Here is a 12,787-nt window from a genome sequence, read left to right as displayed (position 1 = left end):
CCTACTACCCTTGTAGCCCATCAATACCGGATGGAATATTGATCGACAGTCTCGTGAGCTGGGTATGGTGGAATAGGACACTGTGTCCGAGCTGTCAGCCTACGCTGGGGTGACGCGCCTCCCCATAGTGATCACGAGTGATCCCTTTCTTTCAGCACTCCCCGTGTGCTTGAAGTCAAGGACGGGGAACCCAACGGGATTAAAGATCGCGGGGTCTTGGCTTCACACGTTGGGAGGTCTTGGCCTCGCAACTCGTTCAGGGCATTTGATACATGGGATGTATCAGACTCCCCAATCTGCTGGATAAAAGGACTTAACTAAGAACTCGGCTAACACTATCGTATTACATCGCATTAGCTAGGGTGGCGACTCGGCAGTCGAGGTCGCTCTGAGGGAGTGTTGGTCATACGTGATCATTAGATGGAGTCACTGAGGGAGAGTCATGGTGAGGGCATGCATCATATCATCCGTCATGCATACGCATTAACAAGATTATTTAGGTATTTATGATTGACTATTTTTTATTAAATTCTTATTATAACTGATGCTTGTTATAACTTAAGACTAATAGCACCCACTGAGTTAATCACTCACTCTCACTTTAGGACAGTGTTTTAAAACACCAACCAAACTCGTTCATAAATGCAGGTGATGCCGAGTATAAGGAGCCTGACAGCGAGAGCCTCGGGGAGGAGGACGAGTTCTCCTACTTCCAGCTGATAAGCGGGACCTCATCGTATCAGTAGGCGGGACGTTGGATTGCTGAGCAGCAAACTCGGTCCTATTCTTTTGGACATGATATTTTTTGTGATTTTTGTTGGGCAACGCCTTGGGCGACCAATCTGTATTCTTTTGGACCTGTTCATACATACATATATATATATATATATATATATATATATATCTTTTTCATTCCAGTAGACTAGTTGTGGTTGTGTTTCATGATCCAAGTAATTCCAAGTTGCGCAATTAAGCTTGATCAATCATAAAACTATAAAATTTATGATAAGTGACACTCGAGAACTCGGGAGTCGAGTATATGCACGACCCTCGAATTTTCAGGGTGTTACAGACCCCTATTCATAGTTTAGGCAATTTCCTTTCCGCACCTCTGTGAAACCACCTCAAATTTATGTAGTCCACACAAGATCCCCACAGAATATGCGTAACCCTCGACTAGTCGAGCTAGGTCCTCGACTGGTCGAATAGACCCTCAACTGATCAAGCTAGGCCTTCAACTGGTCGAGGCAAAAAAATAGAGCTTGCTGAACTTTGATTTGAGCAAGCTTCGACCGGTCAAGCAGCTCCCTTCGACCGGTTGAGTAATGAAAGACATCCGTTTTACGACTGGATGCACCACCTCTCCTCTAAGGGGGAAAATCCCATCAAATCTCCCCCTTTCTGACTCAGGAGGAATTTGCCCTCTTCAAGCCAGTCAGGTTTCTACAAACCTCAAACTTACCCTTGAGTAATGCTTCAGTCATCATGTCTGACCCATTATCGTTCGTATGGACCTTCTCTAGTTTTAACACCTTCTGTTCCAAAGTATTCCTGATCCAGTGATACTGATATATGTTCACTTTGGTAATTTGGATTCTTCCAAAAATCATTCAAAAGGGAAGGGGGGTTTGACTTTTTGAGCATTGGGCATCTAATATTCAACTTTGTGAACATTGAGCATCTAATATTAATCTGTTCATGCTTTTGAGTTTTTGACAAACTAAACACTTTTCCATCCCTTTTTCCACTTCTGGCTTACAAAATTGTCATTGTAGTTGCTTCGAGCCGAACAAGCAATCGTGATCCATTTCTTAGAAAAGATCTCCTCGGCATTTTATATACACCTCATGAGATGATTATCTATGAATGAGAACGTCTCAAGCCCAACTGGTTGGACCATAAGTAATGGTCTACCCAATTCGATAACTTCACACCTATTTAAGTGCTGGCAGCATTCAAACCCCTCTCAATATGTTGGCCCCCAAATGAGAATTACCAAGTGCAAAATCAGCCCCATCTACTCATCTGGTGGGCCACCATAGAAAACGATATCTAGCCATTGATAAATACAAAAAAAATACAAGTGTTGCTTAATGAGCGGATGTGGCTGATTTTTGCACAAGGTGATCCCCGTGATTAAATGTCAAACGCACATGAAAGGTTGGAAATTATTCCCTGTTTGGACCCAAGGACCTTCTCAGTATCTATATATCCCTTAATCATTGAGCTTATTATCCAAAGTCACTGATCATGTTCTGGTCCACCCCATCAATGGTTGCTTATGTTTCTGTCCTGTTTTTCCAGGGAAATGTGGAGCATGAGCTCAAGGCTAAAATCCTAGTAATAAAAGTACTATGAGAAAAGATGTCTTGCAAAGAGCAGGAACTCGAGCAATTGCAAGCTGAGTTGGCAACAGGAGTAAGGGGGAACGACATCCTAAGATGCGAAATCCAGTGAGCACAAGATGCAACTCTCTCTGACCCACAAGTTGAAGGATCTTGAACTGCAGGTGAGTGTTTTATCATGTGGCTGTTAGTTAGTTCGACCTAACTCGCCCAGCTGGCTTGGGTTGACCTGGAGAATCGATCGAATCTTTATTTGGATTTAGTTAGTATATGATAATTAAATAAAATTACTTGGGACTGGTGCACTGGTTCACAACCTTTGCTTTCTTGGCAACCAAGCGAGTGATTCGGCTTGAGCCACCATGAATCTCATCGAGTTGACTAAGTGATTGAGCTGGCTTGATGAATCTTATTGAGTTACTCTCGTGAGAGAGTTAGTCATTGAGTTGGGTTCGAAATCATGCTAAGTGTTGAGTCGGGCTCTGAGTTTTAGAACCATATGCTGCTGGTTCTTCATCCGAAGATTCCGAGCTAAACCCTTGCAAGCCCTAGGGAGTCTAGGGACTGAGGCTCTTCACAGGTTCGGGTGCAACAAGATATAAAACCAAAGCAAACCCACCCCCGGTATAAACCCACCCCTGGTATCGCACAGGATCGATCGAACAGGACACACTACAAGCGACTGGATGGAATTGCTGGGTATCGGGTTGGTTTAGTTAGGATCATGGTTTTTAGGCTCACAAATTTGGATGAACTTGTTCATTCTCGAGTCGGGAGGTGTATTGGTGTGACCTTTCCAAGGATTGTGTAAAAAAAAGAAGGTAACAATAGCGATGTGATTTGTTATGCAGTACGAGGCTGTAACGCCTATTCTGAAAAAAAAAAAAAGAAGGGCCCATGATGGACCTGTAACAGTCATAACAGGCCGATATGGACCTGATACATTATCTTCCTAATTTTATTTTTTTTAAAAATTGTTATGGCCATTATGACGCATACCCATATCCTAACTGCCACTATTGCTGTTATTGAATTGCTTGCTAGCAAGTTGGGGTTGGTGGTGACCCGCGATATTGGATCAGATTGGGTAGTGCCGAATCTAGGTCGACTCATCGGAGTCACAAATGACTCAGACAAGTCTTAAAACCATGGTTAGGGTTTTTCATCTACCATCTCCTGCATTGTTAATTAACTGTCGGATGAAATTTATTAATGAACAGATGTTGAGGAAGGAAGAGAATATCAACCAACTCCAAAGTGATTTACAGGAGTGTATGAAGGAGCTGACGATCACGAAGGGGATACTGTCGAAAGTGACAGAGGAGAGAGATTTGATGTGGGAGGAAGTGAAGCAGCACCATGAGAACATGCTGCTGAACTACGAAGTGAACTCAATGAAGAAGAAGATGGAAGCTCGTGAAGACGACGTGCTTATCAAGGAAGGCCAGATTACAATACTGAAAGACAACATCAACAAGAGGCCGTTGGACATCCTCTACTCTTCCAAGTCCATGCAAGAACTCACAACACTGCAATGAAATGATGATAGGTGGGATTAAAACCCGTGTTTGATTTTCGTATATATATATATATATATATATATGTCCATACAACTCGTGTTTGTTATGATTTTTCTTCCTTTGTTATTCTTAGGGGACGGAAGGAGTTGTAAATCAACATAGTTTGTCTAATACACATGAAGAATACAAACTCATTGTTTTGGGATGGAACTGTGAATTATTGTATTGAAAATCTGATTTAGTTAGATTGCTTCGATTGATTTTTAATGAAGTTTGGGATCATAGATGTAAGATGGATTTTCAAATCAGGTTTCTGTTGGGTATTGCCAACTGGGTTTGGAAGGATAGATGTAAGATGGATTTTCAATTCAGGTTTCAGTTGGGTAGACTGCCATTCTAGCTGAAATTTGAAGGTGTCCAAAGCCTTATAAGGTGTTACCTTAGGGCCCACCTTGATGATGTGTTGTATATCCACGCTGTCCATCTGTTTTTCCAACTCATTTTAGGGGGTGGTCCCAAAAATTAAGTAGATTCAAATTTTAGATGGATCACACTACAGGAAACAGTGGTGATTGAATGCATACCATTAAAAACTTCCCAGGGCCACTGTAAGCATATCCTCAATGTTTATTTTCCATCCAATCCGTTGATAAGGTTAATCAGACCTGGATGAACAGACGATACAAAGATCAGCTTGATCCAAAACTTTTGTGGCCTGCAAAAAGTTTTTAGAGGTCATTCACCACTATTTCTAGTGGTGTGGTCCACTAGGTCTTTGGATTTACTTAATTTTTTGGGAAACGTCCTAAACTAAGGCCTCGTTTGTTAAATCTGAACTCTAAAGGCTGAATCTGAAATCTGAAGCCTGAACCTGAAATCTAAAAGCTGAATTTGAAAGCTAAAGTCAAAAAACTTGTTTGGTAATTATGGATGAAGTCTGAAAATTAGGTACTAAATTTGAAATAACCTGTTTGTTAAGAAACATCTGAAATGCCTGAAATACATTAATTTGATGCATTTGCCCCTATCTCCTATTTGGAAATGTTTTACATTATAAAGAATTTATTTTTTATTAAATGAGAATAAAATTATTCTATTTAATTCAAATAAACTGAAGTACTTAGAGAAAATTAAAATATCATTATTCCTTAAAAAACGAATAAAATATCATCATTCATAAAAAAATAAAAATAAAAAATAGATAAATTCCTTATGTTGGCCCAGGAATATTTCAAATCTGGATGTTCAATCCTTATGTTTTGGTCCCACTTGATTATTGGATCCACCTCAGTTTTAATCCCATGTTCTAAAATAAATGTTTATAAGGTCAATTTTAGTCCATGTTCAATACTCAAAATGCCCAACGTTGAAACATTCCTACACTCCACCTTGATATTTAAATTCCATACAAACTGTTATAAGGTCTTTTTGACTGAGATGAAGTGAAGTCGTAAAAATGGATGTGCGACGTGGATACACAAAACATTTATCAAGGTGGGCCCCACACGGTAACGGTACCACCAGATTTGACATGCCAACTGATGTGACTCGTATGAGTCAACTCTGACTCGGTATGATAGGACGGAGAGAGAGAACACTTTACTGACTCAGTTGGTACTGAGTCAAGTTGGAGGTGACTCATGAGCCGTACCGAGCAACTCGGACACGTTATGGTCCGGATGGAGAGAGTACTTCATATTATTTTGTATACCACAAAATTGGGCTCGGATTGGGTACAACTTTGGGAGGCCTGCTAATCTATATGGTTTATCCACGCCATCCATCTATTTTGAAAATTCATTTTAGGGCATGAGACAAAAAAAGACGCAGATCGAAGGGTCAAGTGGACCACACCATGTGAGATAGTGGGGATTAAACTCTTACCGTTGAAAACATTTTAAGGACAACCATGATGTTTATTTGCCATCCAACCTGTTCATAACCTCACATAGACCTGTATGAAGGTAAAACATAAACATCAGCTTGATCCGAAACTTTTAATTGGTGTGGATAAAACATATAAATCACAGTGAGCCCACAAAGCTGCAGACATGACCGTCCATGTCTAGATAGGTCCACAATGGGACAGGGTTATAAAAATCAGGCAGATACAGTACTCCTGCGGGCCACACCAAAAGAAACAGTGGGAATGGAAACATACACAGTTGAAATCTTCCTAAGCCGGGCCATGATGTTTATATGCTATCCAAACCGTTCATGTTCATGGGTTATTACCACTCAGATAAACCGTTGGCACAAATATCATCGTGATACAAAATTTCTGTGGCCACACAGTTTTCAATGGTGAGCATTCAATCCCTGCTGTTTTGTGTCGTGTAGCCCCCCATGAGTTTTGGATCTGCCTGATTTTTTATAATCCTGTCCTACTGTGCTCTTGTAAAACTGATGGACGGAGTGGATTTATCATGGAAATATCCGTCACCCCATACAGTTTCTGTCTCCACGAACTTCCTGTGCAATCGGGAGAGGATGACTTACCCAACACTTTGTGATTGTGGGGCCCACTTTCTGATTGTGTTGCTGTGCACGCCGTCCACCCGTTTTTCCAGCTCATCATAGGGCATGAGCTCAAAAATGATGCAGAAACAAATTCCATGTGATCCACACCTTATGAAATAATGGTGATTAAAATCTAACCATTAAAATCTTCACAGGGCCCACTCTAATACTCACCGTAGTATTTATTTTTCATCCAACCTTTGATAAGTACACACAAATCTGGATGATGGGAAATCAAAATATCAGCTTGATCTAAATATTTTTTGGCCCACGAGAAGTTTTCAACGCTGGGAATTCAATATTCCCGACTCAGTAGCCCGTTTGATATTTTGATCTCCTTCATTTTAATGACCATGCCCTAAAATTATGGACGGCTTGGATATACAACACATAAATCAGGGTGGCCCCCACACTAAGGGACTCACCAACTAAGCCGTTACCCGTGCCTCATCTCCTCTCCGAGTCCTATGCCTCTACGGTAGGCGATCCGTGTCCTCAAAAATTGGACGCCATTTGCCTGCCATTGGCCTTGGGGAGATGGTCCTGTGCTTGTAAGCTAGGTGGGGCGCACTGTAACGTTTATAATAAATCCATCCCATCCATACGTTTTTTCTGATCATTCTAAGCCATGAGCACAAAAATGAAGCATATCAAAAACTCAAGTGGGCCACATGACAGGAAACAATGATTATTGAATGTCAACCATTGAAATATTCGTGGGGCAATAAGATTTTTTTTTATCAGACTGATATTTTTATGTTTTCAGTTTATCCCCTTAGGATCTTAGGAACAGTATGGATGGCATATAAACATCATGGTAAACCCTAGGGAAGTTCAACGCTAGTCATTTCTCTACTCATTTTTTCCTGTAGTTTGGCTCACTTGAGTTTTTGATATATCCAATTTTTTGCATCATGACCTAACTTAAGCTGAAAAAAAAGGATAGACGGTGTAGATTACATACAAACTTCACGGTGGGCCCCACTTAGTTTATGAGAACAGGAACTTCTTTACAAAGGTTGATCCATAGCCAACCTCGGAGAAATATAAGGAATTTTAAAATTCAAGTAAGCTGAATGGGTGTTGGATTGGATTTTATCTCTACAGATGGATTTATCTGTCTATAAATACAGATCTAAAACAAAAAGAGAACACTCAGGGGTTTTGCTCAAGAGAGTGAAATATGAAGGTTATTATTAGCTATATTTCTATTTTTCTCATCTTTTCCATCCAGTCTGTCCAATGTCGTGTGTATGGCGACCTTTATGACACTGGAGGGCTCACAAGAGAGAGCTTTCCACCGGGGTTCGTGTTTGGCACAGCAACATCGGCATACCAGGTCGAAGGAGCGGCTGGTCCTGAGTATGGCCGTGGGCCGAGCATTTGGGACGTGCTTGTTCGTTACCCAGGTAATTTGATTAATCTTTGTTTTTGGATCTTCTTTATCTTGTTCTGATTGATTCTTTTTTACATGTATTATGAAATTTCATGATATTATCATATTTTGTAACAGTAAGTGCAACCAAACACAATCTAAGCCAGCGTTATTTTTATTGTTTTGATGTTTTACATGCATATATGATTTTTTGATAGTTTATTTTATTTACCAAGTTGATGGATGTTATTTGTTTGTAAGTGTGGTTGGGTATTATATATTTGTCCATTGGATGGATCCAAATTTTAATTAACCCATTGATCAATGAATAGTGGGCCCCACTTGGGTGAACTGAAAGCTTGTATCGTACAATCAATGTGCCCGAGCATGGTGATATAGAAGTGGTATTAGTGACTGTAAGATGGTGACATTTCATTGGCCCATCGGACATGTCAGAGAGGGGCCCACCAAGTTTCAAAAGGTGTTCATCCTTTCATATGTGTCTAGCGATTCCGATTATCACCCTCTCACGATCAATGTTTATACTAGTATGTATTGAGAAGTCATGTGATGTATTGGCTGAGTGAAACACTTGATATGCCATCAAGTTGTGCAAATCACCATACAAGTCATAGTACCAAAATTGCATTGTTTGAACAATCATATCCTTTAATTCGTGGACACTTATTTGTTGAAATTAGGCATTTGAATATTTTCAATCTTAATCATTCTAAAAATATTCATCAATTTGATCTTTAAATAATCAAATAACTGTAAATTTTGATCCAGGACACATCTAACATTAAATATTCAATAATATGTATCTCATGTATGCAATATCTAAGTGATTCATGTATCATCCATCACACGCCACAAGAGTATCAAAGGTTTGTATTATCCATCACACTCCACAAGAGTATCAAAGGTTTTTCTCTGGTAGAATACATATCCTGATTTGGTTGGATTCTTGTATTCTATGGATCACTCCTATGAGCCCAATGTATTGGAATAATTTAAAATTTGAAAACTGCATTTTGAATGGGAATGTAGATTCGGGTTGGGATTTAGATTCGGGGTCCCACCTTGATGTATGTGTTGCATATCCACTCTGTCCATTGGTTTTTTACCACTCATTTTAATAATTGGAATTCAATCCTTGGCTGTTAGCTAAAATGAGCTAGAAAAACTGATGGATGGTTTGAATACAATAAATACTTAAAGGTGGCCGGCGACCATCCGATTAAAGATCGATATATTATATGAGTTAGATTTATAGATGTTCAATTTCAATCCTTTTATTTTTTTCTTTTTCCTTTTTTTTTCATTGTTAAATTTTAAATTTTCTAATTGGACAGGAGTTGTTGCAAATGGTGCAAACGCAGATGTTTCTGTTGATGAGTACCATCGCTATAAGGTACTAAACGGACAAGATTGTTTATGTTGCCAATGATGTATGCATATGTCTACATCAAATTGGACGTGCTTGTTTGTTGTGTGTCTCATATATATTTGTAGATGAATTTTCAATACAACAAGATTGTTTATGTAGCCAACGATGTATTTTGATAAGTGTTTCATACATGTTGCAGGAAGATATTGATTTGATGGTAGATATGAACATGGATGCGTATAGGTTCTCCATTTCTTGGTCAAGGATTTTCCCAGGTTCTTAAATATAGAAAATCTCTCTCTCTTTATATAAATATAGATGGATGCTCCTACTCACATACATATTACATACACACAACTATATGTATCTCTCATAGTAGGGATTGTTTATGATATACAGAGGGCACGGGTAATGTGAATGAGCAAGGGGTTGCTTATTATAACAAGCTGATCGATTATATGATTGAGAAAGGTACTTTTATCTCTCCATCTCACTATATTTTTAAATTATTCACAACTAGCTAATTGTGCCACTTGATGGAACTTGATACACACCACTACCTTAAATAATTGGTGGGGCCCATTAATCTTTTACAGACCCCAAAAACATGGGGCCAATATATATGCATTTTAATGACATGTGTATGTTAGTGACACAGTTTTATTTTAAAATGATGATAATGCAGGCATTACTCCTTATGCAAATCTCTACCATTATGATCTCCCTCAGGCCCTTGAGGAGAAATACAAAGGCTGGCTCAATAGACAAGTTGTGTAAGTTTCTAATCCTTACAATCTAATGCGCATGTTAATAGAGGGAAAAATATATAATGCTTTATGGAGATTTTCTATGGCTCAAAAGAAACATATTGATCACCAATGTAAACCATACAATGTTAAATGGGAGGCATGCCCAAAATTGTAGTCCAAACCCTAAATCTTTCGGTTAACTCAACACCAAAATTTCAAAATCTTGTTAGTTGAGTTCAGTCCGCCAAGTTTCTAGATAAATTATGTCTAGTGAAGGACTAGTTAGTGACTTTTAAAAAGATCATATGATTTTGGCATGTGTATTCTATGATGGGGTCTATAAAACAAGTGAATTGATCATAGTTTGTGTGGTGTACCAGTAAAGATTTTGCAGATTACGCAGATTTATGCTTCAAGATGTTCGGTGATCGAGTGAAGAACTGGTTTACGTTCAATGAGCCACGTGTTGTCGCAAGCCTGGGCTATGATGATGGGACCTTTGCCCCCGGGCGGTGTTCGGCGCCCTTCGGAAATTGCACATCTGGAAACTCAGCGACAGAGCCATACATTGTAGCCCATAATTTGATTCTTGCTCATGCAGCTGCTGTGCAACGATATCGTCACAAGTATCAGGTAAATGTTAAATGTATAGCTTATCATCATATATTCCTGTCATCAGGTGGGTCTCTCTCTTCAGATGTGCTTTGCTAAAAATCAGGTGACAAAAGCAATGAAAGAAATAAAAAAATGTTGGCAAGTCTACATTAATGTACACTGCCTAATGAATGGCCTGAATTTATGGGATGTTTACTATTTCCTACCGCTTTTTTATAATTGGTTGATTGTTTTGTTTTTATGGCGTTGATATTTCAGGAATGCCAGAATGGAAAGATTGGAATTTTGTTAGATTTTGTTTGGTATGAGCCTTTAACTAATAGCACTGATGATGTTGCAGCAGCCCAAAGGGCAAGAGATTTCCACCTTGGTTGGTAAGTACTATTTTCCTAGTCTAAAAATCTAGTGGGACCCACTAGTAATTTAATAGGTCTCAACATGGATAGCCATGATCAAACTGCCGATCAGATGGGCCCAAGATTGATGGTTATGAAGAATTGTCGATCACCTAGCCATTTTGTTGGACTTCTTTTTTATAGGCCACTGATACAAGGGTTGGGATTCACCTAGTTAATCCTTCTTTACTAATTTAACAATGTTTTTTGGAAAAAGAAGAAGAAAAAAGAAGTCTATTCCCTTTTTAACGAGTTCCTTATTATGATAGTTCTTTGTGGGCCATTGATGTAAATTCACAGGTTTTTGCATCCTATAGTCTATGGTAGATATCCGGATAACATGCGCCACATCGTAAAGGAGAGGCTTCCAAAATTCACAAGTAGTCAGGTGAAGAAGGTGAAAGGATCCATCGATTATGTTGGCATTAACCAGTATACCTCAAATTATATGTATGATCCCCATGTGAAACCGGCCCATACTGATTATGTTGGAGATTGGAATTGCGGATTTGCATGTAACGCTCTTTTTCATCAACTTCAATTTTCTTTGGACTTAAGTTATATATGTAGTGACTTGTCTAATAAATTTTTTGTTTTGAATGGTAGTTGATCGTAATGGTGTGCCGATTGGACCGAGAGTAAGACATTCTTTCTAAATTCATAGCCACTTTATTATTATTATTTTAATTTAATTATTAACTTTTAATTCATGGTTGTGATTTTATTTTAATTTATGATTTTTAATCATGAGAGAACCAATCCACCTAGATGGAAAAAAATTTCATTATCCGACACAACATATTATAAAATAAATAATAAGATCATACTGAATTTTATTATAAATTTTGAAGTTGTTAGAGTTGCATTGATGGAAGAATGAACTAATGCAGGCACACTCAAACTGGCTCTACATTGTTCCTTGGGGTATGTACAATGCTCTCACCTATGTGAAGGAAACATACAACAACCCAATCGTGATAGTATCTGAAAATGGTAAGATTTACACCATCTTTTAAAAACTAGAATGGTCAAGTTAACTCACAAAGTTCAACTCTCCGACACTATATAATATTTATTATTGTAATAAAATGGAGCCGCACTTGGACTTGGTAACTAGCTTTTATACATGCACCTAATGTTTTTTAATGATTTGCCAGGAATGGATGATGCCGCCAACCTTACACGTTCGGATAGTGTGCACGACTGGACTCGAGTCAGTTACTATAGAGATTACATGCTCAATATGAAGAAGGCAATGAACGATGGAGCGAACGTAATTGGCTACTTTGCATGGTCAATGGTTGATAACTTTGAGTGGAAATCTGGCTTTACGTCGAGATTTGGACTACACTACATCGACTATAACGACAACTTGAAGCGAATTCCAAAGATGTCAGCGCATTGGTTCCAGCAGCTCCTTGACAAGAATAATAAGAACTAAGCATAGGCTCCACTATTGCGCCCTTTCTCTTTTTATGCATGCACCCATTTTTTTAATATATATACTATTTTTGGTGTACATTATATTAGTGTATCACCAAAAAGAAAAGAATATAGGGCGCAATTGGATTAGGAGTTAATTAGATTTTCTTATGAGATGATTAGAAGTTAGTTCTTTAGATGGTTTCTAATAGTATTCGTTATTGAAATACTTATGCACATTTATCATTTTCATAATTAGTATAGATATTTGGTTTTTTTGCTTTTGGTATGTGGGCGTTTCTACATCTCTGATTTATCTAATATTTACATTAGCTAATGTGACTCAGTCCATCCTTACTTTGAGAGTTTATACACCTTTGATTTCTCTATAACGGTCCATTTTGATGGGCTCAAGATATGGATCCACCATAGACCCAGCAATGGGCATAGCTAGCT

General features: G+C 38.6%; 2 protein-coding genes across 2 annotated transcripts; both read left to right on the top strand.

The window, feature by feature from the left end:
* Positions 1-2,310: 2,310 nt before the first annotated feature.
* Positions 2,311-3,924, top strand: LOC131235548 (uncharacterized). The gene is made up of 2 exons (XM_058232740.1): positions 2,311-2,509; positions 3,566-3,924. The coding sequence occupies exons 1-2, from the start codon at positions 2,465-2,467 to the stop codon at positions 3,881-3,883; spliced, it is 363 nt and encodes a 120-aa protein (XP_058088723.1). The 5' UTR covers positions 2,311-2,464; the 3' UTR covers positions 3,884-3,924.
* A 3,678-nt stretch (positions 3,925-7,602) lies between these two features.
* Positions 7,603-12,400, top strand: LOC131234835 (beta-glucosidase 44-like). Its single transcript, XM_058231814.1, has 11 exons — positions 7,603-7,794; positions 9,116-9,174; positions 9,350-9,425; positions 9,550-9,621; positions 9,836-9,923; positions 10,280-10,532; positions 10,773-10,888; positions 11,210-11,424; positions 11,516-11,547; positions 11,800-11,902; positions 12,067-12,400. Exons 3-11 carry the CDS (start codon positions 9,365-9,367, stop codon positions 12,348-12,350), a joined length of 1,224 nt encoding a protein of 407 aa, XP_058087797.1. The 5' UTR covers positions 7,603-7,794; positions 9,116-9,174; positions 9,350-9,364; the 3' UTR covers positions 12,351-12,400.
* The last annotated feature ends 387 nt before the right edge of the window (positions 12,401-12,787 follow it).

This window comes from Magnolia sinica, chromosome 19 (assembly GCF_029962835.1).
Source record: "Magnolia sinica isolate HGM2019 chromosome 19, MsV1, whole genome shotgun sequence".
NCBI lineage: Eukaryota > Viridiplantae > Streptophyta > Magnoliopsida > Magnoliales > Magnoliaceae > Magnolia > Magnolia sinica.
Note: the sequence above shows the minus strand (reverse complement) of the source record. Positions and strands in the feature narration are given on the sequence as shown.

Bases quoted from the DNA above. Each gene is read 5' to 3' on its own strand.
- LOC131235548 (XM_058232740.1), top strand. From the start codon at position 2,465: ATGCAACTCTCTCTGACCCACAAGTTGAAGGATCTTGAACTGCAG. The intron at 2,510-3,565 runs GTGAGTGTTTTA...ATTAATGAACAG, and splicing joins TGAAGGATCTTGAACTGCAG to ATGTTGAGGAAGGAAGAGAA.
- LOC131234835 (XM_058231814.1), top strand. From the start codon at position 9,365: ATGGTAGATATGAACATGGATGCGTATAGGTTCTCCATTTCTTGGTCA. The intron at 10,889-11,209 runs GTAAGTACTATT...GTAAATTCACAG, and splicing joins AGAGATTTCCACCTTGGTTG to GTTTTTGCATCCTATAGTCT. The intron at 11,903-12,066 runs GTAAGATTTACA...ATGATTTGCCAG, and splicing joins CGTGATAGTATCTGAAAATG to GAATGGATGATGCCGCCAAC.